The sequence below is a fragment of the Neovison vison genome, chromosome 9 (assembly GCF_020171115.1).
Source record: "Neovison vison isolate M4711 chromosome 9, ASM_NN_V1, whole genome shotgun sequence".
Classification (NCBI taxonomy): Eukaryota; Metazoa; Chordata; class Mammalia; order Carnivora; family Mustelidae; genus Neogale; species Neogale vison.
Window position 1 is genome coordinate 43110136 of NC_058099.1, and position 25303 is coordinate 43135438.

The 25303-nt window shown below is 36.9% G+C and overlaps 2 protein-coding genes across 4 annotated transcripts in view; one reads left to right on the plus strand and one right to left on the minus strand.

The window, feature by feature from the left end:
- The window catches only part of IFT74 (intraflagellar transport 74), an 80642-nt gene extending 70661 nt beyond the window's left edge, over positions 1-9981 (minus strand). The window contains exons 1-6 of the mRNA XM_044265560.1: positions 9814-9981; positions 7387-7522; positions 3696-3831; positions 2461-2509; positions 642-740; positions 426-486 (exon numbers count right to left, since the gene is read on the minus strand). Coding sequence (XP_044121495.1) covers positions 426-486; positions 642-740; positions 2461-2509; positions 3696-3831; positions 7387-7506 — 465 coding nt within the window. The 5' untranslated portion in view covers positions 7507-7522; positions 9814-9981. The remainder of the gene's footprint in view (positions 1-425; positions 487-641; positions 741-2460; positions 2510-3695; positions 3832-7386; positions 7523-9813) is intronic.
- A 2171-nt stretch (positions 9982-12152) lies between these two features.
- Positions 12153-25303, plus strand: part of PLAA (phospholipase A2 activating protein) — a 40484-nt gene continuing 27333 nt past the window's right edge. The window contains exons 1-2 of one of the 3 annotated variants that reach the window (XM_044265566.1): positions 12153-12521; positions 19155-19348. In XM_044265566.1, the coding sequence (XP_044121501.1) occupies positions 12373-12521; positions 19155-19348 (343 nt within the window). In that variant the 5' untranslated portion in view covers positions 12153-12372. The remainder of the gene's footprint in view (positions 12522-19154; positions 19349-25303) is intronic. The other 2 variants (XM_044265565.1, XM_044265564.1) reach the window with 2 other exon arrangements.

Sequence of the window (25303 nt, forward strand, 5' to 3'; positions counted from 1 at the left end):
GGCAGAATATATATCAATCTGTTAAAACAAATTATTTCTGGGTAGGGAAATGAGGAAAAAAGAAAAGTGATACTTTAATCGTACACTTTCCCTGCTTTCAATCTTTTACCAGAAGCATGTATTCATATAGTATTTGGTATTTAAAATAATATATTTTTAAAGTAGCAAAAAGCAATAAAAATCCAAAAAAAATCTCAGAAAAGAGGGATGCCTGGGTGGCTCAGTTGGCTGGACGACTGCCTTCGGCTCAGGTCATGATCCTGGAGTCCCGGGATTGAGTCCCACATCGGGCTCCCAGCTCCACGGGGAGTCTGCTTCTCTCTCTGACCTTCTCCTCGCTCATGATCTCTCTCACTGTCTCTCTCTCAAATAAATAAATAAATAATCTTTAAAAAAAAAAAAAAATCTCAGAAAAGAGAAAATACCATGTTGTAGTCTGCTAGTTGTCCTTGAAACTCTTTGATTTCAACAGCTAAAGTCTCAGCTCTGCAAGCATAAAACAAATATTCATAAACACATAAATAAGAGCACTACAAACATTATGTATAACTATAAATTCATTGTTAAACTTCTGAAATTACATTAAATGTTGCCTATTAATAAAAAATTTCTTGTATAATTTTAAGTCCAAAATTACTTACCTCTTTTCATATGACAAATATACTGAATTCTCTTGATTGTACATTTCTATCTCTTTCTGAAGTTTATTAATTTCTGTTGTAAGTTCACTTATTTTACTTCTAAATGAAAAGAAATCAGAAAGTGAACAATATTTCTAAAACAGAAAAGAGCCTTTTTAGTCAAACAAAACAAACTTCTCATAAATGTGTAACAATATAAATGGTTTTGTGAAATTTCACTAAAGAAAGAAAAACAATTTATGTGGCCTATTTAACTAAGAATGAAGCATATCCCAACTTTGACAAGAAATTAAAAGAGAGGGCACCTGGGTGGCTCAGTTGGTTAAGCAACTGCCTTCAGCTCGGGTCATAATCCTGGAGTCCTAGGATCGAGTCCCGCATTGGGCTCCCAGCTCCATGGGGAGTTTGCTTCTCCCTCTGACCTTCTCCCCTCTCATGTTCTCTCCCTCTCTCTCTCTTAAATAAATATATAAAACTTTGAAAAAAGAAAGAAAGAAAGAAAGAAAGAAAGAAAGAAAGAAACTGAAAGAGATTCTCTAATCATTAAGATGAATTAGGACCAGAATGTAAGCCTGGTCAAACTAATAATCTTTAGACAGAAGTAGATACTTAATTGTCACCCTTACAGCTCCTGCTACCCTCTAGGACAGGGCTTATGAAAAGCAGCACTACTATATTTTAGGTCATTAAAGAATAGTCTCACAGTCTGGCAGTTGTGAAGGGGCTATCCTGTCTACTGTAGGATATTTAACAGTATTCCTGGTCGAGGTATTGGTAGCACAACCCCTCAACCCCAGTTGTGACAACCAAATATGTGTCTAAAAATTGCCAAATATTCTCTAGGGGGCAAAATCACTGCCATCTGAGAACCACTGCTATAGCATCAAACAGTTACATGAATAGCTAGAACTATTCTTTTATGCAAAAGCACAAATCCTGGAGAAACAAGGAAATGCAATGATGAAAAATAGTTCTATATCTTTTTCTTCTTTTAATTAAAAAGTGGCTGGATATTAAGAGATGCTATACAACTGATGGTCTCACTACTTTTTTTTTTTTTTCTGATGTTAGTTTAGCTTAATGCTAACTAATGGACTGATGGGGAAAACCTACACTTCTCTTTATTGACTTCTAGAAGTTTGAGAATCATAAACGATCCTGATAATGAAGAAATGAAAGAACCCAGAAGAACTGAGAAAGAAAACAGAACTTTTAGGACATGATAGAAGTATGGATCAAATGAAATGGAAATAAGAGAAAAAGAAGATCTAGATGAGCCAAGAAGAAAGCAAAGTAAAATGGGAAAATAGAGTAGGTCATCTGAACAAGAAAAAGGTAGATTGAGAAAAAGAAAAAAGTTCTCAATTTAGAGCTTCATACTTAAGAGCCACAGAATAAACCTTCTGAATTAATTAAAATTAGGTCACACTTGTAGCAATTGACCAAATATACATTTATGTAAAAACGTACACTAGTTAATATATCATAAATAAGTATACACATTTTCCCTTTCTTATTAGACGCAACTAGTGACATATCAGTGGTATGAATAATATATTCCAGGGAATTAGTGAAAAGAAGCATGAAAGATTCTTATCATTATATCAACAATAGTGAACTTGACATAAACAGTTCATCTACATGCAAATACATTAACAATTTAAAATCTCAGCCTAACTGTATTATCATTTGTAACACAGCCAAATTAACCAGAAATTATATCAGAACACAAAATAATTCTTAGAAATCAAAAGATACCTAATTATCTTAATAAATACCAGAGTTAAAACTTCATAACCATACATAGGGAAATACATACCGAAGAAGCCCAAGATAGTAAGATTTGTCTAAAATTTGTCTCTGGGGACCTAAAAAAAAAAAGTTTTTAATTATTACTGTTCAGTTTGGAAATGCCACCAAAATAGCAAACCAAAGCACAACCATAGTTATAGTCCACCATTCTGATAGTCTTTAAAGTTGATAATCAAGACAAATCATTAAAATGGTAAAGAACACTGGGGCACCTGGCTGGGCCAGTCAGTAGAGCATGTGACTCTTGATCTCAGGGTAAAATGAAAAGAGAATATCTCAGAATCATGTCATAATGGAAACTTGAATTAAGACCACAAAAATGGGACTAGAGGTAGGGCTGTTGAGACAGCAGACTCTAGAGGTCAGGTTAACCAAATGCAAACTGAGAACGTCTAGAATAGGTTTATCCAAGAGAACTTTCTGCAACAATGGAAATATTCTATATCAGCACTGTCCATCAAAGTAGCTACTTGGGATTATTGAGCACTTGAAATGTGGCTGATGCTACTGGACAGCTAATTATTTATTTTACTTAATTTTAATTAATTACAGCTCATGTAGCTATTGATTATCATAATGGACAGTGCAGATTTAGACTGAATTTCTCAATGCAAGAGATTATGACTTTTCATAATTTATCTCTGAGACAAACTCACTATAAAGCACTTCACCATGCTTTGATTTATATATATCACAAACCAATTTTTTAATCATAAAATGTAGTGTACTATTATGGCTTTTTAAATACAGAGACATAAGGAAACATGCAGTAAAAATACATTAGCCTTAGTCCCTTAAGGACTTACATATTATAATGAAGCATTAATTATCGGAAAAAGTAACACTTCTTTTATTTATTTGAGAGAGCAAGCACAAGCAGGGAGATAGCAGAGGGAAAGGGAGAAACAGACTCCCTGCTGACCCCTGCTAGATCATGACCTGAGCCAAAGGTAGATGCTCAACTTACTGAGCCACCAAAATGCCCCTGTAATACTTCTTAAATAAAATATACTCATCGGGGCGCCTGGGTGGCTCAGTGGTTTAAAGCCTTTGCCTTCGGCTCAGGTCATGGTCCCAGGGTCCTGGAATCAAGCCCCACGTCGGGCTCTCTGCTCCGCAGGGAGTCTGCTTCCTCCCCTCTCTCTCTGCCTGCTTCTCTGCCTACTTATGACCTCTGTCTTCAAATAAATAAAATCTTAAAAAAAATAAAATAAAATATACTCATCTTCTTAAAATAGATACCTTTCATTCCAGTTTTCATTCCACTCAAACCTTGTTGTGTTACAGGACGGTCAGCAACTTTGATTTGAGAAGAAAGAACTCCTCCTGTCGCTATGGGACCACCGCGAGAGGCTGGTCTTGCTGTTCCAGGTGGCATCTACATGAAAAACATAATTGCAGTTTTAGTAAACTAGAAAAATACTATACCTCCTACTACTGTTAAGAGTGAAAAGATAATATATTTTAAAAATTAAAATTCTATTTAATTTGTAAAGCATTCCTTTTTTTGAATTTCTGAAATATGAAATATTAAGTGAAATTCTTTAACATTTAAAATTCTGTGAATATTAAATAGCACACTTCTTTAAAATTTAAAATTCTAAAAAAATTAAAATTCTATGTCAACTATATTTCAAGAAAAATAAGTTAAATGGACACATGAATAAAATTCTATGTGTAGACATTATTTATAATACCCCTAAATTGGAAAGGAACTAAATATATACCTATTTGTCCTTATTTAACCATAGAAATGGTTGAGTAAGTTGTAATATATTTTTAAAAATTTATAAAACAGTATTCATAATTTCACTTTGTAAAACAAAAAGTATGGAGAATTACATAAGAAGCAGTAACAATGGTTATCCTCATATAAAATAATGATATTATAGTTCATTTTTATGTTACCCTTTTCACAATTTGATGTTTTCAGCATTATTACAGTAAGTGTATATGACCTTCAAATCACAAAAGAAGAAAAAATTTTCATTTTTAAATTGAAGCTATGTATAATTCTATCACAAGATAGCCAAGTAAGTGTTAAAGGATTACATCATTCAACAAGCATTCATGTTATTACTACACATGATTCTCTATGTCAGGTCTACAAAATCCAATATAGCATTACACACTCTGAGGAAAGAACAAAAGATTCCCTTCTTGGGGCATCTAGGTGGCTCAATGAGTTAAACATCTGCCTTTGGGTCCTGGGATTGAGCCCCATGTCATCCAGCTCCCTGGTTCTCCCTCTCTGCCTCTACCCCCTTGTGCTTTCTCTCTCTCAAATAAATAAATAAAATCCGCCTGAGAAAAAAAGATCCCCTTCTTGTTGGTTCTTACAACATGGACAGGTTGGGAAAGCATGAGACTACCTGACCCTGTTCCAAATTATCCTTCTTTTGTTTATCTTCCATCCTTTCTTTCTTTTTTTCCCACTCTCTTGTCAAAGAATGAAGTAATAGATTAAATACATAGTAGACATTTTAGGCAGGGATTATATATAACCATTATTACTCATTTTGACTATCTTTAATACGGCTACTCTCTAATCCTATCAGCTAACATAATTTTTTTTTAAGATTTTATTTATTTATTTGACAGATCACAAATAGGCAGAGAGGCAGGCAGAGTGAGGGGGAAGCAGGCTCCCTGCTGAGCAGAGAGCCCGATGAGGAGCTTGATCCCAGGACTCTGGGATCATGACCTGAGCCGAAGGCAGAGGCTTTAACCCACTGAGCCATCCAGGCGCCCCAGCTAACATAATTCTTAAGTGGTTCTGAGAATTACTTGGTAATTTACTGGGGGACGGGGGGCAGCAACAGTAAAACATTCCGAAAAATATGCTGGACACAGAAACACTGTTTACCACAAATTCAAACTAAACTAGTTCGGGGTTATCCTGAGTGATCTATGGAAGAGAATGCTAAATCTCTTCCCAGGTAAACTTTACCAAATGAAAATACAGAGAACTATAAATGAACATTACACACATTTAAAAGAATGAATAGACATATGTATTCATATGAAAATATACTTACAATATATTATTGAAAGTAATGGATAAGATACATAATAATGTATGTAGTATTATGGTCATTTTAGAAAATACTAAAATCATATAATCTCACAAGCATGTGTGTTAGTGTTTGTAAATGAACAGAAAAAAGTCTGGAAAGATACACAGCACACTGCTGACAATAGTTATACCTGGTTTAGGAAGGAACTCTGACACTTCTCCTTTGTATGTTTTACAGAAAGCATCAATATTTTAAAAAACTACAAACATTAAATGGGTAAAGCACATGGCACTGAGTAGGTGGCCAGTAAGTATCCGCATTCTTTTATGAATACTTAATTAGCAGGCATAAATTCTTACTAAAATAAAAATTCTTAGAAGCTCAGTACCATGTATGTGAAGACTTTAGAAAAATCATTTCACTATAAGCTGATGATGTTGATAGTATTACCTGAAACTCCAGAAAAATCCAAAAAGTTTAAGAAAACCTGACTTAACCAAAAATTTTCCCTCCAAAAATTACTATTCTTCTTGTGAATTAAACACAGGACCCAGCATTATCTCTAGTTTGCAGTTAGTCTACTGTGTAAGCTTGACGTACAAGGAGTTGAAATCATCTGTTGCAAGCATCAGAAAAATTAATATGAATATTCTGGCATATTAATTTCTTTCTATGTATGTATAAATGTATATTTTTATTCAATTAGCACCACACTGCTTTTTACACTTAATACTGTATTATAAAGACATATAAATTCCTCAAATACTCTTTGAAAATAATTTTTAATGACTACTTAATAGCCCATTATAGGGATAGATATATCATAATTTATTTAAGATTTACCTATTGTGAGGTAATTGCTTTCATATTTTCACTATTATAATTCTAATGAAACTGTAATAATCATCTTTACAGGATATTATTCTATTTAGAATTATCAGTTTATAATGTTTATCTAATTTTTTCTAATGTGGTGTACATTTCCCTTACTGATTTATGACACTCCCCATTTCACATTAAGCTATTAACACTTTCCAGTTTGTTTCTAGACTGCGGTGGCAACCAAAATATGTCTTATTACTTATAATATATTTTTATATTAGAGTACATTTCCTTATTTTTGCTTTTTTATTGTTTTAGATGAATTTTAGAATAGTTTTATATGATATCTCATGTAATTTTGATGGAACATAGGTTTCATAGCCTTACTATATATAGAAAGAGCGCTCACAAGTTAGTAAAGTTTGCTTTCTCATTCTAAGATTCTGAACTCTATGACATATATATTGCAAATATTTTTTAAAATTTGTCGTTTTTAACTTTTTGTGGTGTTTTCAATTTTTAAAAATTCAAATATGTAAATATAAAATACTTTCCTTATCAGTATTTGGTGTTCCTGTTTTACAAAGGCCTAGTCCACACCAAGTTTATATGAAGTACTTGCCTATATTCTCCTCTAGTATGTTGATGGTTTCATTTTTCAAATATGAAGTTTCTAAAACATCTAGAATTCTGTGTGAGGGAGGGGTCAATTTTTAAAAATAAATGGTTTACCCATTATTTGAATGCAGTACTGAATGCGTCATGTTTTTCCAACTATTTTGAAATGTCACTTTAATCATTATGTTCTAATGTATGTCTAATTTTATTTATCTATTCCATTTCATTTGATCCAGGCACCAATAAACTATACCACTTAAATTACTGTACCTTTAAAATAAATTTGAGTATCAGTATTAGCAGACATCTTCTCTCAATAATGTCTTTCAGACATCCTCCCACATTTATACTTCTAGGTATTTTCCCCCCAAAAATCATGTATGCTGACAGAATAAAGAAAGAACAAAGAAGAATTATTATAAACAGGCTTTCCAACTTCTACCAGGACATACGCCCAAGAATTGTTTGAAACTTACTCCAGTTGCCACTCGAATATTTCCTGATGGGGGTCGTATTCCAGAAGGAGGTCTTCCAGGCAACCCAATTCCACCACGAGAAACAGGGCGAGCTGCTGAAGGTTTGTGATTACTGGCCATTTGTTCACTTTAACCACTATTTGGAAACAAGAAACAGTTCAATTCTCTTTTGTATTTTCTATAGCAAGACAATGGAAATCCACATAGCTTTCCTTTGAACATTTAATCCACTGTAACTTTTCTTGCAAATTGCCATTCCAAGTACTACTTCAAGGTTAAACCTGCTTCGTTTCATTCAAATTTGACATTGTTACATTTAAAACAGAACCATGAAATCATTTACTATAATATGCCTTCCTCAGTTCCCTATTTTCGTACCAAAATGCATGCCCCTGTCTTGAGCTCTTCCCATATTCTAGTAAAATTCTCTTTTCCGACATACCCAGCTTTGTTCTCCCCTATTTCTTCTCTGCACTCTTGGTCTATGATTCACTCCCTTGTATTCTCAATTCTATTATCAAATACTTCATTTTACTCTTTGCTTTACCAGAATCCCATCTTGTCCCCAAAACACTTTCAGTAGTAAAGGCTGTTTTAGCTTCTCAATCCACGAATCCAAAGCAAAGGGAGTGTACAACACTTCCATTGCTTCCCAGTGTCACTTTCAAAATATTACTCTTACAAATGTTAAAAAAAAAATGAACAATACTTTTTTCCTTTGATAACCGTGGAATGCAACCTTATTGCCTTGGATCTTTTCTGGTTGCTTTTGCTTAGGGACCACCTCACCTCTTCCCCCCACATCTTCACTAAAGTCTTTTGTACCTAGCTCAGTCTCTCTTTTTCAGTCGAACCTATGTCCTGGATGAATTCCACGGGGATACTGGGTTCAAGGTAACATACCTAACATTCAAGGTCACAGTTTCCAGACTTAAATTTCAGTAACCATTTCACTCCATTTCGGTCACCTATAGTTGTGGGTAGACCTGGAGCTTGTCATCACCTGGAATTGCTTCACTTCAGTATCAACTGAAATACTTCATTCTCTAATCTTAGTCTCCTCCTTATACCAGTCTCATCTTTATTCTCACTACATCTCCCTTTAAATCAGTTCTTTAATTCACTCATTCTCTCCCAGTTTATCAGCTCCCTCCTTTGCTCATCAGAATATAATATTTAAAGTTTGGCTGATAATTTAGAATAGCATTTTTCACATTATGGGTCATGACCTATTAGTGAGCTGTGATAATAAGTAGGGTTAGGGTTAGGGTTAGGGTCCATTCAAACATGGAATAAAAAATACGAGTTCAATGCATAAAGGAAGAGTATTGTTTCATTAAATTTTGTTTCAGTTATCTTTACATAAATTTACACCTTAGTGAAAAAATATTGCTAAAAAATGCTAGCCATCATTTAAGCAAGTCCTAATCGCTATTCACAGACGACTATAACAAATTTAACAGTTTGAAGTATTACTTCAATTACAGAATTACTAAAATGTGACAGAAAAGTAGTGAGCAAATGCTGTTGGGAAAGCGGTGATAGTAGCCTTGCCTGTGGCAGGTTTGCCACAAACCTTCAATTTGTAAAAACAAAAACAACACAGTATCTGGGAAGCTCAAGAAAAATAAGGAATGACCGTTGTCAATGTAAAATTTAAGTCTATTACTCTAGCTTTCCTGATAACTTCAAGAAAATGTACAATATACAAAACTTCCACCTGATTGCCACTGCCTTATTGTCTTGGAAAAAGCTTAGCATTAGAGGAGACCCAGAAGGTAAAATGAAAAGGGTCACTTTTAACAAACATGCCATTAACTCCTGGGTCATTCACGCAAACATTCACACCATCTCCACCGTTATTCACACAGAGAAGCAGCCTGGCCTTTGGTTCCAGAAAAACGAGTGACATAAACTTTAGCTCTGTTACCAGCTATATAATCCCCGCTGGATGTTTTTCCTCCTCTGTAGGACCCAGTGTGGCAGTGAGCCTGTACCTTGCAGAGCTGTTGTGAAGAGTACAGATACTAGATCTAAAATATCTGCCTCCTAATTATTGCTACATTATTCTCCCTAAACCAGCCATTTAAAAATATATGAAGAAGTGGAAAGTTGCTAATACGAGACAGAAATCTGTTACTTTAAGTAAAATCCTTCGGCCCACAGTGAATTTTCTTCTTGAGGTTCTGGATTTCTTCTCTCTGGTCTCGCCTTGTCAGGTTTCCTCAGGGGACTGTCTGAGGAGGTCTCTCCACAAGTTTTGCGGGACTGGAGTCGGACTTCCTAGCCTGGCGACAGGCTGAGGAGAACAGCTAAGAGTGGGAAAGTTCGGGTAGGTCTTCTTTGGAGCGGACCAGGTTCTCCAACGTGAGAAAACAGGTTCCCGGGGGACTGAGGGAGGGCCAGATAAAACCCGGAATTTCTCACCTTCTCCGACGCCTCAGGAAGGAGATCTCAGCGGTCAGGGGAGTTCCAACTACTTTCCGAAGCCGCCGCCCCGGCGGATCCCACTACTCTACCTCAGTAACCGTTACCTCATGCGAGACTCCTCAGCTCGGCCTCGCGCAGCTTTCCCGGACCCTGCGACCTAACCACTGCCAGCCCCGCGCGACTGCGTATCCCGGCAACGGGGGCGGGGCGGGGAGAGAGCCCTCGTCCTGATTGGCCAATCTTTAGCCTCTGCTGGTAATCACAGGCGAGGCGAGTGTAAACTGCTCTCGCGAGAGTAGAGGGCTAATTTTTGTGGCGGAATACGGTGGTACTTTTCTGGAAGCCGCAGAAAACCACGATTTAGCTGAGAAAGAACATTTTATTGGAAAACTTTAGTGTTCTTTGTAGTTACAACAACCTCTCTGATAGTGTGCCCTACCTGAATTCACTCCTAGCGAGTTTTATTATATCACTATGTTACCTCACGTGGGCTATTATTTTTAGTAAAATGTAAAGTTTTTTTGTGGTAGGCAGCCTTGTACGATCTTTTTATTAGAGGCAGTTTTCCTTCCTGTTAGAACTGCACAACGCATACAACATTATAGATGTGTTTCTCGTACCATCTATTTCTTCAATGGTTGGAAGTTTTCTATCTTTAAGCTTCCTTTCAGAGTTCTTTTGATCAAAGTTTGTGAGAAAGGATGAATTAAAAGGACAGTGCTCTTGAAATATTTTAGTGTATTTCTTTAAAAAAACCCACACAGTGTAAGAACTACTTCATCTCAAATCCCACCTTTCTAGTGAAGTAACTAGAAGTTTGCTTTCTTCCAATCTTCCTATCGAGTTGATGTGATTGCTGCTATACTCACAACCTACATACATATTGGACTTTTAACATTGTTTACATTATTTCCAAGTGGCATACATTATTTATATCCAGATTTATTTTCTAATATGCCTGCCTTCAAGTAATTTAAGATGAATCCAGCAGAAAATGAAATAATGTCATGTGGCTAACTTCTCACTTCAAGTTTGTTAGATATTTTTTTATGTAATTCTCCCATTTGAGCCCAGCATATTTGTAGTGGTCATTTATTATCCTTTTGGTCACTGTAGTGAATGGTAGTAGCATTTGCCACTCCAAAATATGCCACTTTCGTATAAGGATTATTTTGAGCTAAATGCAATTGGAAAGAAGATAAAAGAAAATCGACCATTCCCCTATTTGCCTAAAAGCAGGACATAAATTTTCAACGGTGTCCCTTCTTGCGTCTCTCCCAGGAAGGATAAAAGTCATGAAAGACAATTTCAGACCTTTTGTCAGCCTAGAGGGTACATGGAGAAATCTACGTAACAAACTTTACTAACTTTAGCTCCCCATATATTTGCCTCTCCATAACTTGCTGCCTCTAAAGACTTAAGGTCTAGAGACTTAAGGTCCTTTTCTTCTGTAAATACTGTTCCTTCGTTAAGATATTATATAAGCCCAGACTCTAGCCACCTCTTTGAGTACTTACCTCTGAGTTTCTTTTGTATGAATGTGATATACATATTTATGTTTGTTTTTCTCTTGTTAATGTTTTGTTACAGCGCCCCCACGGAAAGCCTACAAGGGTAGAAAGAAAAAAGTTTTCCTTCCCTACAACCTCTGTCCAAGTGCTCCATAAACAGAATTGTCCTGGCGAAGCTACTGACCTGGAGGTTTCTCCTTGAGTGCCTTCAGACATAGGGGAGAGACCCAGCATTTGTCATTTGTATGAAGATGTCACAGTTGGGAAAAACGTCTTACATCTTAGAATGGCTTAACGCATGAAATATTTTCATTTTTTAGTGTACCAAGAACGCAGCTTAGTGTTCACAGGATTTAAGGCAAACGTTGATTACAACTTGTCCCTAGCTCTCTCGTTTTAACTAAAAACAACGTTTAGCTTGTGAAAATCTCCTGAGACTTTAGAGCAGGTTTGGGGAATTCAGGGCTAAGCTGCCCCGACACAAGGACCGAAGCAGTTTTTCTCAATCACAAGGGAGCGCGCAGCCCCTCGGTTCAAGATTTAAAATATCCGGATTCGGCGCCCGGCGGCTCACGTCCCGCTGGCGCGTGGCATTGTGGGATTTGTAGTCCCAGCCCACACATTTACCGCAATAAACAGTACAGCCAGGACTCGGAGACGACTCCGACTCGGACAGGATTTGGATTAGGGCGATCGGGCGAAACAGCCAGACGTTGGCTCTAACTTGGCTGGCGGTCCGAGGAGTGGAAGGGAAGGGAACTTCAGCTCGGCGTCGCCTCCGCAGCTGGGACGCACACGCTTTGCGTCATGGCGGGCTGAGACAGATGATGAATTCCGGTGTGCATGTCAGGGTTGCTGTGTCACTCGGCCCGTTCGGCGCTCCCCTTTCCCGTCGCCCTTCCGCGCCGGCTCTCGGGCTCTTCCGGTCCTCAGCGGCCCTTCACCTGCAGGCCCCTCGCACGCCGCGCTCGGGCGCACCCCCGGCCACCCCTGCGAACTGATCTCGCGCTGTGCCTGGGTCCCGGGCGCCGGACCGACGAGGGCCATGGCCAGCGGCGCCGCCAGGTACCGGCTGAGCTGCTCGCTCCCAGGCCACGAGCTGGATGTGCGGGGCCTGGTATGCAGTCTGTATCCGCCGGGGGCCTTTGTGTCCGTGTCCCGAGACCGCACTACCCGCCTCTGGGTCCCCGACAGGTGAGCGCTGCGAGTCCGGGGATTCCCACCACCCATCCCCGCGTATGTTGCAAGCTTCCTACTGCTAATGGGAAGGGAGGGACGCTTCCTTGCTGTTGTTCTGCGCTCTTCCCGGCCTTGACTCCAGTCCGCGCTCCCTCCCAGTTCTGAGAGCTCTAGTACTGTGGGCTCACACTGTAAGAAACCTGTAAGATTTAGGGAGAAAGAACACGGCTTTCGGTTAACAGAGACGTGCATTCTTGTCCTAGCGGGTAAAAGAGACGTACATTCTTGTCCTAACTTAATCACTAACGGATGGGTGACCTTGGACGAACCTCTTATCCTTTGGGCGATGATTTTCCATGTTTCTTTTAGATCTGAAAATGTACTGATGCAAGGTGCATTCTCCCTAAATGTGATATTGTGAAACCTCTTTGAGAACTTCGGTTCTCAAAAATTGCGTGCAGAATGTTGCATTGGCTCCTCTACTCATTGTCGAAATCAGAGTTTCTTAGTCTGTAGTCTGGGGTGGGCCTAGATGGAGGGGATGAAGATTTTCACATGTTATATGGATGTTTGGGGATGTGCTGTTTTCTTGAGAGAAAGCCATTTGCCTTCAAAAGATTGTCGGAGAGATTAACCAAAAAGAGAAATTAAGGAACAAAAGGTTAAGCTTAGGTCCAAATCCTGTTAAAGGTGTCAGTTCTTTTTTGTCTGGTTCTTACAAGAAATTTACGACCTGGGAGACATAGTTCAGTTCAGAAAGAGAAAACTTCTGGTTATTTACTTTGATATGTAGTAAGTACCCCATTGGTGTAGGTTTCACTCAGTTTGGGTAACCATGCATAAATTCAGGTCATAACTGTTGGTTAAGTGCCTCCTGTTTGTTTATAATCCTGAGGAAGAGTAAGACAAGAGACAAGTTCCCTGTTTTTATGGAGCTTTCTTATAGTCTGGAAGGAAAGGTGGATCGGAAAAAAAGGTAATTGTTCATTGGCATGTGTACTATGAAAAAAGCAAATATAGTTAGAGAATTGAGCGGAGGGATGTTAAGGAAGGAAGGCCCTTCGAGGAGGGTTTCAGTTTTGTTTTGTTTTTTTAAAGCTGACACTAAGATGGACCTGGTCATAGGAGCAAGGAATGAGGAGGGATAAATTCAGAGAGCTCTGTGGACAGTGGGAGGATCAAGCACAGAGACCCTGGATTAAGAAAGAGGCAAGTCCCTTTGTGCGGGAGGGAATGAGTTTGGAGGGAACCAGATACTGTGGTATGAGCGCAGCTAGAAAGTAAGCAGAAGCCTTCAGTGAGTATCATACAGGGAGTAGCATGATTTGATTGACTTGTTGAGAAGTTCTGCTAGTTGCTGGTGGAGATTGGATTGCAAAGGGATAAACGTGGAAATAGATCTGTTTGGAGGCTTTTGCTGTAGTGCAACCAATACATGATGATCAAGAGACTAGAAATACTGCAGAGCAACCTCTTGTATTGAATTGAATGAGATGATCTCTACAGGTCTCTTTTACCTCTAAGATTCTGTGATATTCCAAATCACTTAGTAACACTAATACATTACTTTTGTGTATTTGAGTGTGACCACTGATTAAGCTTATATCGCTAAAGTTGAGTTCAGTTAGATGCATATACCAGTAGGATATAAACATTGCAGCAAGGAGTAACTAAAGGATGTCTGCTGTCATAGTTGAGTCCTGTCATTAAACTTCACACATTTGGTAGGCCTCTGCTAGGTAGAGAAGAGCTTAAGTCACTGGAGCATTTGCATTTTTTATGAACTTGAGGAATTTGAGGCTGAGATCATTTATGTGGAAAGTAGTCGAGCAAAAAAAATTTTTTTTAAACTCCTGTTTTTTTGTTTTTGGTTTAAAAATCATTCATGAATGTATTCAGCTAACACTGATTGAGAGTCTGCATTGTGCCACACACAGTAGATAGTAGGTGATTAGTGAGAAAAGATTGTTTTATCTCTCATTTCCAACTGCTCAGAGCAGGGCATCTCATAGCCACTGGGTGATGAGTCTTTTCTACATCCATAGAAAAAGTGTCCTCAAGGCTGACATCCTGACAATTTCTATTTCATGTATGTTAATAAAGTAAATGAACTGCTAAAATTTTTGCGGCCAAATAGTAAATAAAAATTGTTTTCCCAAGTGCACTGTTAATTGAGTTCTCTATCAGGGTAGTTCGTATACAGATGGAGTGGGGATGATGGGAGAATTTAATTTAGTTTTAGGGAAGCAAAATAGTTATATGTACTAAACCAGGTTTACTGTGTCTTTTGCAAAAGCCCCTTGAAAAAACTCTCTGGGCCTTCTGAAGTCTCTTCAGAATGGAGACATTATTTTTGATTGTATATTGAACTGAACCAGTCAACATGCCATTATTCCAGACTGCTTCAGGCCTCTCTATAAGCCCACTTCAAATTAAACTGGATTTCTCAAATCCGTTACCAACTGTTGCATTGCCTTTTGAAAACTATCTATATTTGAAAGAAGCAACTTCAGATTTAAGGTTGTGTTTTAAATCTTCATTGACCATGCTGAGGTTGAAATAACTTCTCCCTTGTGTAAACACTCAGCACTTTGGGACCTAAGTGCAGTAGTTCCCTGGGGTTTATTGAGAAATCAGAGCCATTCTCTCCCTAGCCCCCAGTTTCCCTTTCTTGGAGGCAAAATTTTTATCTTTTTAAACTTATTTTAGCTTATTTTTTGTGTTTTACTTCTGTGTCTATGCATAAAGTGCTTAATGCTGTTTCTTTTTATTTTTTAAATATTTTAGGCATTTTCTATTCCTACAGCGGAGTATTAGAATTTAGCTCTTTCTGCACCCTGCCAGCCCCCATCACATATGCTTCTTTTCTATGCTCTGACTCTAATAGTTAACCTTAATTTAGACGAAATCAGTATCTTATGACTGTATAGAGTCTATTTACACTGGAGCTGTGGAATAAACTATAACTTTTCCTCAGCCATTTTATGATCCCCTATAGCTAATAAGTGCCCTGTTTTAGGTTTTCATGTGCTTCATTTTCTATGTATTTATCATCAATTTAACTTCATATTCTTTGCTAGTTGTCCAAGTCTCTTAAGACCTTTTAGACACTCTGGATATTTCAGTTTTATCTTCCTGGCAATGAAAATTTTCTGACCCTAATCTTTCTACCCCTGGTACACAACAAATCCTGAAATCTCCCTTCATTGTGCTTTCCACAGTTCCTTCTTTTGGGCCTCCTGTATTGGATTTCTGTTATCTCTATCCTTTTACTTTCTTGTTTTCTTTCCTGATGCCTTTTTGGAGCATATTTTTCAGGAGCGTCCTGAAATACAGTGCCCTGGTGATAAATGTATTAAGACCTTGCAAGTCTGAAAATTATTTTATTCTGCTTGCTACTTGAATAATAATTTAAATGTTTGTACCATTCTAATTCCCAGATAATTTTCCTTCAGAATTAAGGCGCAATTGCTCCATTGCATTTTAGCCTCTGATGTTACAGTTGAGAAGTCTGAAACCAATCTGATTCTTGAGTTATAATTTTTTTCTCTCTGGAATATTTATGCATTGTTTAGGGCCATTAGTGGGCCCTTAAATGTGAAAACCCATGTCTGTAAGTTCTGGAACATTTTCTTAACTCAGTTCTTAGGTTTCTTCCTTGTCATTTTCTCTGTCCTATTTTCTGGAACTTTTTTTTTTTTAAAGATTTTATTTACTTGGGCGCCTGGGTGGCTCAGTGGGTTAAGCCGCTGCCTTCGGCTCAGGTCATGATCTCAGAGTCCTGGGATCGAGTCCCGCATCGGGCTCTCTGCTCAGCGGGGAGCCTGCTTCCCTCTCTCTCTCTGCCTGCCTCTCTGTCTACTTGTGATTTCTCTCTGTCAAATAAATAAATAAAATCTTTAAAAAAAAAAAAAGATTTTATTTACTTACTTGACAGACAGAGATTGCAAGTACGCAGAGAGACAGGCAGAAAGAGAGGAGGAAGCAGGCTCCCTGCTGAGCAGAGACACCCCCCCCCCGCACCCCTAAGTGGGGCTTGATCCCAGGACTCTGGGATCATGACCTGAGCCAGAGGCAGAGGCTTTAACCCACTGAGCCACCCAGGCACCCCTTTTCTGGAACTTTTAATTCAGATATTGAACTTGTTTCTGAATTTATTCTCCTCTCTCTCTCTCTGTCTGCTCTATTCTCTCCGAGATTGCCTTAACCGTTTGTGAAATTATGTTCTTTTTTCATAGTTGCAATATCTTCTGTCTCTACGAATAATAGTGATGGGGGGGGCACCTGGGTGGCTCAGTGGGTTAAAGCCTCTGCCATGGGCTCAGGTCATGATCCCAGGGTCCTGGGATGGAGCCCCGCATTGGGCTCTCTGCACAGCAGCAGTCTGCTTTCCTCCATTCTCTCTGCCTGCCTCTCTGCCTACTTGTGATCTCTGTCAAATGAGTAAATAAAATCTTAAAAAAAAAAATAAGGATAATAGTGATGATTTTTTTAATTTTTAAGTTATTTTTTTCTTAGTGATCTGTTTCCTTCAAATTGGTTTCTCCCCCCACCATTTATTTTGATCGCTATATTTCATTGTAAAAATGGCTTTCCCTAGATGTCTGTTAATCCTTATTTTGTACTCAATAAGAGTGGAAAACTAAAAAGAAGCTCCTGGGTCTGCTCACGGTTCAGACTTGCTGGCTGTGAGCTTCATTGTAAGGTTATCTGGCTGGACCATTTCATTGGACTGATCTCCTGCCTTGAGAATGACTGCCCTTGTGAATGTACATGTTCCTCATACCCCAAAGCTCAAATATGCCTTGTGTCCTTCCACTCAAAGATTTTAAGCTTTTCTAAAGAAGAAAAGTTCAGGCTTTTGCTGGGTCAAGAAGGGCAGTGTCTGGCTGGTTTATCTGGCTGTTTTTGTTGTTGTTTTTCCCTTAACACTGGTATTAAAGTTTTTTTTTTTTCATCAGTTCAAGAAATAGTTAATGCTTACCATATATAACATTGTGTGAGGAGCTTGGGGAGATAAAAAGAAGAACTGGATCTGGATTTTGCCTTTCAGAACTTCATAGATCACTAAAGAAGATGCACATAAACATCTATACTGGGAAGTGCTGAGAGTCCCAAAGTATATTTAGTGGTTTATATAATACATATTTTTAAACATGTCCTGTCTTTTAGATTTCATTAGGCATATTGATAATGCTTTCTAAGGGCACTTTTTTTTTTTTTTCAAAATGCAGTGGATAAGTTAAAAATAGCTACTACCAGATACCTTCCTTTGAAGATTTTTTCGTATGATTCAGCTTCCAACTGATTCTGAAGATTTGCAGTAGTCTTCCTTATTCTAGCTCCCACCCTTTTTTGTCCCTATTTCTAGATAGTGCTGCTAACATTGTTGAGGTTTTGGGGGATTCATTGGTAGACTGGCCCTCTACTTCGCCTACTACCTATTTAGAACTCAATTCTCTCTAACCCTTTACTGTTTTTCAACCAGCTTTTAGTATTCAAAATAGTATTCCTGTTTCTTTTCTTTTTTTTTTTAATTTTTTATTTTTTATAAACATTTATTTTTATCTCCAGGGGTACAGGTCTGTGAATCGCCAGGTTTACACACTTCACAGCACTCACCAAAGCACTTACCCTCCCCAATGTCCATAACCCCACCCCTCTTCTCCCAACCCCCCTCCCAGTATTCCTGTTTCTTTTCTTCTTATTCTTCCTGGCCTTGTGGGTTTATGCTTTTCTTTAAAATGTGTGTGTATTTATGTTTATGTGGGAGTCTTTGATATGCAGTTGTCCTATCTCCACTACACTGCAGACTTTTTGATTTAGCTTGAGTCGGGGATATAATTTTTTATATTGCTCTCAGCCGCTAAGTTACTGTTGTTTGACATAGTAGGTAAGGCAGTGATGCTGAGTGACTGAAGAGTAAAACAAATTGATGACCAACCTTCCTTCCTTCTAGTAGGCTCCATGCCCAGTGTGGAGCACAACACAGGGCTTGAACTCATGACCCTGAGATCAAGGTGAGAGCCAGAGTAGGACACTTAACTGACTGAGCTACCCAGACACCCCAGAAGTTGATAATCTTTCTAATCCCAAGAGAGTTATTAATGTGCTGTGTCCCTAGAGCAGTTGTTTTTATATCCCTTTATTCCCTTAGATTGGTAGTTTAGCTATTTAGATATACATACTATACTAATGGGTACTAAGTTAATGTTTCATAGTATGAAAATGCGCTTATTGTGTTTAAGGCTTATCGATAGTAGATTCCATTATCCTAATTGCATGAATGTTTCACTTCAGTAGGGATTTCTAAGGGTAACAGTCACAAATGAATAGAAATAAAGATGGAATATGAGAAAAAGCCATTTACGATATTTGCTTCCCTCCCTTTCCTTCCTTATTTTTTCTATTAATTAACATGCTGTTCTCAGTGAAATACAAATTAAACTTTGAATTTGATGTAATCTCAATAGTTGCTAATAAAATTAGACATTTAATATTTAACTTAAATCATATCTTAAAGTAATATGTACTATAAAGTTCAACCTAATAAACACTAAAAGGAAGCGAGTACTTTGGCAATTCATCTCATGTCCTATGCCAATTAAGGGGACGGTGTATGTCTTGTTAATTACCACATCTTTCTAGTCCTAACAGGGGCTTTACAGAAATGCACTGTATGAGTGGCCACTCCAATTTTGTATCTTGTGTATGCATCATACCTTCAAGTGACATGTACCCTCATGGACTAATTGCCACTGGAGGAAATGACCACAATATTTGCATTTTCTCACTGGAAAGTCCAGCACCGCTTTATATACTGAAAGGTCACAAGAATACTGGTGAGTATAATGCTTTGTTTTTTTTCTATTTGAAGAAGTTTCATCCTTTTGAAAGTAAAATTCACATATCTGCATTCCATACTATTATTATGTTTGTTTTACGTAGGCTGTGGCTTGGTAGTGAAAACCTTTTTAGATCATCCTCATTCTGTAAATTCTCTGTTAGAGATTTTTTGTTGTCATCAGTGAAGGTTGAAACATGCTTATATACATAAAAATAAAGTATTCCATTTTAAAAGGAAGAAGCTGTAAAATTTTAATACACTTTGTGGTTTTGGTTTTTCAACTACTTCGTGCAAGGAATTAATATGCTTGGGAAGACCAAAAGTATTTCTTCATCTTTTGGTTGTTACATCTGTATTTATAAAGCAAATCGAAGACTGAGAACAAATGTGTTTGGGCATTGGTATCATAACTGCAGAATATTTAATACTTTTGAATATTGTTTTCTATGATTTGTTTAAATTTCTGATTGATCTTCCTAGATTTCTGTGTGGCTTCATAGCTCTTTGTTATAAAACAATAAGCTTATTAATCAGTGCAGTATATGTACTTATTTTGTATCCATATCTGTAAGCAAATAGGATGGCCCATCATCAACACGTTAAACTTAATTCCTTTAAAAAAATTTGGTTTGTTTTGTGTGTATGTATGTGAAATCTTGAATGATACAGACTTTTTTAAACTTTATTAAGGCTTGAAATGTATGTAAGAGTAGAAACACATTATTTTATGAGTTATATATAAAAGAATAATGCTCTTTCCATCCATGTATTTCCTTAGCTTTATATGTATTGTCAACACATGGCCTATCTTGTTTCATCTACCCCCTCTTCCACAACATTATTTTAAAGGAAATTTCCAATATACTATTTCATTTGTAAATACTTTAATATGTAGCTCTGAAGTAGGGTTTGGCAGACTTTTTCTGTAAAGGGCCAAATAGTAAATATTTTAGTCTTTGCAGGCCATGTGGTCACTTTTACAGCTTTTCAACTCTGCCTTTGTATACAGAAGCAGCCATTGACAATAAATAAATGAATGAGCATGTCTGTATTTCAGTAAACCTCTATTTGTAGACACTGAAATTTGAATGTCATAATTTTCACATATTAAGAAATAGCTTTTGATTTTTTTCTCTCAATCACTTAAAAATGTAAAAACCATTCCTAGTTTGTACACTGTACAAAAACAGGTGGCCCACAGGCCATAGTTCCTTGAGCCTTTTAAAAAGAACTAAATTATCTTTTTTTCTTAAATAATCATTATGCCTAAAACAAAACGTAATTTTTTATTATCAAGTATCCAGTGAAGGCTCAAATTATACTCAGTTGTCTCATGAAAGTTTTTTTTTACAGTTTGTTTGAACTGTGACCCAGCTAATGTCCACATGTCTTTTAATTTATGGGTTTCTTTCCCTTTTTTACCTCTTTGTATTTGAAATCAGCTTATTTATCTTGTAGGATTTCCCACAATATGAACTTTGCTGATTAAAGCCTTATTGTTTCCTTTTACATGTTCCTCAATCCCTTGTATGTCTTATAAGCTATTAGATCTAGAAACTTAATCAGATACAGATTCAAGTTCTTGGCAAATACACATTATAGGTAATACTGTGTACTTTTTGTTGTAGCACATTAAGAGGTACTTAAAATCTCTGTGATATTAAGATTAATTAGTAGGTTCAAGTGTTGTATCATTCATTCATCTTAAATTCCTATCAGTCTTTTATGTAATGGTTTTTAGCATGTATTGATGATCACACACATATCTAGTGTTTCATTAAGATTTGCAAAATCATTGGGGCGCCTGGGTGGCTCAGTGGGTTAAAGCCTCTGCCTTTGGCTCAGGTCATGGTCCCAGGGTCCTGGGATGGAGCCCCATATCAGGCTCTCTGCTCCGTGGGGGGCCTGCTTCCTCCTCTCTCTCTCTGCCTGCCTCTCTGCCTGCTTGTGATCTCAGTCTGTCAGATAAATAAATAAAATATTTTTAAAATTTGCAAAATCATTGTACTTTAATTCTACCATTATTTTTGCCTTTAATAGCTAGCATTTTTAAAATATAGATTTTTCTTATACCAATTCTTTGGTTACATGGGAGACTTTGATACAGGAAAGGGAGGATAAATGCTCTTTTACTGAGTTTCAGAATGAGTAGGTTTCCTAGAAGCTTCTTTTAATTCTCAAGTTGTCCCATATTTGGGACATATTTGAATCTCTTTAAATGGGCCCCTGTGGGCTTTTGATGAGACCTTTAGCAGTCTTCCTTGCTTTTGGTACTACAGAATGTTTTAGGTTCATTTTAGGCTTTTCTTCTTCTAGACCTGAAATCACCTGTTTCACCAAGAAGCCTATGTTTTTTTGCTTTTGTTTTTTTAGCAGGCAATAATAGCTGGAAACCTTAGTTTGGGCTGTAATGGTGCTCAACAGAAATTTTTTAAACGTAATTTTGTTTTATAATTCTGTAAAACAAACAGTTTCAAAGGAAAAACAACTCAGGGTATATTCAAAGAAGTCTAGATTTAGTCTGTATTGCCTTCATACACTATTCCTTTCCTTATACTTTTTATTAACTTTGTTAGGTATGTATGTATTGTTCCTTTATATATAAAAGATAAACAGATAGCATACTATATGAAATTGTTTGCCCTTCCTCTTTTTGCTTGATAATATTACCAACTTAGAGATCTCTTTATTATACTATATAGAAATCATTTGTTTTTATAATGGCATTTTTATTCACTGTTTAGCTAGCTGTACTGTGGTGATTCTAGCTTATTCAACCAGTCCCTTACTAATGGACATCTGAGTTTTTAATCTTTTGCTAGTACAGATAGTGTCATGATAAAAGGCTCTGTGCCTGGGTCATTTCTTTCTTTTGGAAGTGTCACTTAGGTATAATATCCATTTCTGGATTAAAACGTAAGTGCACATGCAGTTTTGTTAGGTATTGGAGAACCCCTTCATTAGATATTGTAACTTTTATTGCATTTCCAGCAGCATCATATGAGTCTCTGTTTCCCTTGCCAATGGAATATATTGTCAGATTTTTAGATTGTTGCCAAAATAAGTGAAAAGTGAAATTTGCATCTCTCTTTTTATGGGGGGGGCATATTCATATATGGAAGGGATTTTTACCTTTCTTTTTCTTGTGAACTGTAATAAAAACTCCTGCCTGTTTAATACAGGGTTACTGGCCATTTTTGAAATCCTTAATTATATTTATTAACTCTTAAATACAAATTACAAATATTTTCCCATTTTGCTGTCTTTTTTAACTTTGCACATTTTTTTGTAATGCAAAAGTCAATTTTTATGTAATCATGTTTGTCTTGATCTTTTAAGGTATTAGAAGATCTCATAGAGATCTGTACAGTAAAAAATACTGCTTCAATTTTGCAGGGTATTTTTTCCATTCTGATTTATTTCTACTTTATCATAAGGTAATCTTTTGTTATTCTGTTAGTTTGCTTGATGGTTTAGGGGCCAAGTGTTATTTGTACTTTTTTTCCTTTTTTGACAGCCCATACCATGCTAGCAAGTGTAGCTGAAGAAATTAATGATTGATATTTTTATGTCATTTTTTTGGTCAGTTTTCTAGCCCAAATTTTATATTCTAAATATCGTAAAGTAGTACTATCCTTTAGTTGATATTATATGTATAACACTTCCCAGTTACATTATAAGTTGTGATTCTAAGTAATTATATGTTTCATTATATGATCTCTAAAGGCTTTTTTCAAAGCTGAATCTTCCTTACACATATTGAAAGAGATTTATTTTGTTATTCATTCTTTCTGCCTGATCTTGAAAGAAATTTTAAGAAAGAAATTTTCTGAGCTTTCTAAAATAATGTTTCTCTTGAATTGTATGCTACATTGATCTCTGAGAGAATATAAAAAACATTCCCGATTACACTATCAAGATGAGACATTTAGAAAATTGGAATTGTTAGTTAATTCTTTCCATGAAAGAACCTCCTGTTCCCACAGATTTAAAAACCGAAACTTATTTTGTATATTCAGCTTGATTCACTATTTTCCATTAGGAAATATATGTTACAAGTTTTTGGAGGTAAATTATTACTATCTGAGAAATAAGTTTATCCAAAAGAAAAAAGTTTTTAAAAATTAACCATTTCCTGAAAGCTTATGGTTCTCTGTTTTTAGACTGGTTCATTAATAATATATTAATATAAAATCAAATGGTTAATTTACTAGTCTTCAGGACATTTGAGTTTAAAGAATGACTGATGATGCATAGGCTTTTAAGTTGATTTTTTTTTTTACATTTTTTTTTTAAGATTTTATTTATTTATTTGACAGAGAGAAATCACAAGTAGACGGAGAGGCAGGCACAGAGAGAAGGAAGCAGGCTCCCTGCTGAGCAGAGAGCCCGATGCGGGACTCGATCCCAGGACCCTGAGATTGTGACCCGAGCCGAAGGCAGCGGCTTAACCCACTGAGCCACCCAGGCGTCCCTTAAGTTGATTTTTTAAAAATTTTAATTATTTGAAAAACAATTCTTCATGTAAGTGGAAAAATTTACTTTGATTTCAGTATTCAGATACAGTAGTCCTATCTTTTTAAAAGATTTTATTTATTTATATATTTATTTATTTTTAAAGGCTTTTATTTATTTATTTAACAGACAGAGCCTGACGTGGGGATCGATCCCAGGACCCTGAGATTGTGACTGAGCCGAAGGCAGAGGCTTTAACCCACTGAGCCACCGAGGCGCCCCAAAGATTTTATTCATTTATTTGACAGAGAGAGAGATCACAAGTAGGCAGAGAGAGAAGGGAAAGCAGGCTCCCCACTGAGCAGAGAGCCCAATTCGGGGCTCAGTCCCAGGACCGTGAGATCATGACCTGAGCCAAAGGCAGAGGCTCAGTGGTTATTGAGCCACCCAGGCGCCCCAGTAATCATATTTTTATGTGTACAGTAATCTGTTTCAGTCTTTGTCCTTATGACTAAGCATGGGTAATACTTTACAGATCCACAGAAGATACTTTCTTCTCCAATTACCAAGACTATTTCCTAATTTTTTTCATTTTAGAGATTAAAATCGTTTCATTTCTCTGAACTTTGGTTTCTTCATCTGTTAAATGGGACTAACAGCAGCACTTAGTTCCTGGGATTCTTGTGGAATATAATGTTTTTATGGTGTCTGGCACGTGGTAAGGACTGTATCTCTCTCTGTCTCTGTATCACTAAGCAAAGGTGTCTGCTGATTTGCAGAAGCCCAACACCAGCACCTGTTTACAACTTCATATTTTACATACAAATCCCATTTTCTTTTTGTCCTACTTTCTACTTGTTAATTTTATTACACTGTATATGTTCATGAAAGTCTCTTAAAATTTTTCTGGAGCACAGTAGGTCATAAAATTCGGGGAATGTTATTTAAATATGATCAATGCATATATAGTTCTTAAATATATTCCTATCCAGGTAAAAAATTGTTTTTTCCTAAAGATAGTGACCCCTTGACCCCTTTTTTTTTTCATTTCTATATGCATTTCTACATAACTATAGAAATTCTGCATAACTATAGTTGATATTTTACAAGGGCTGCAGGAAGTCTCCTAAGTGCCTATTACATTTTTTCAAATAGTCAGACACATAATGAGGCAGAATAGGCTAAGTTATGGTAGAGGAACAAACACTTCCCTGAACTCATGTGTCATCACACAAGAGTATTTCTCACTCACCATACATATTCATCAAGGATTAGGGAGGGGAATATGTTCTTGGAGTTTCTCAGGGACCCAGGCTGATGGGGGCTCGCTCTTTCTCTCTGTGCTTCAAGAGTTTATTGTGGCAGTGAAAGGGCAATGTGATTAATAATACATTGACTCTTAAACCTGCAACTTCTATACCTGCAAGTGTCAGCCACCATTCATACTGTTGACTCACGTCTGCATCATTTGGCTGCACCTAATGTCATGCCCAGA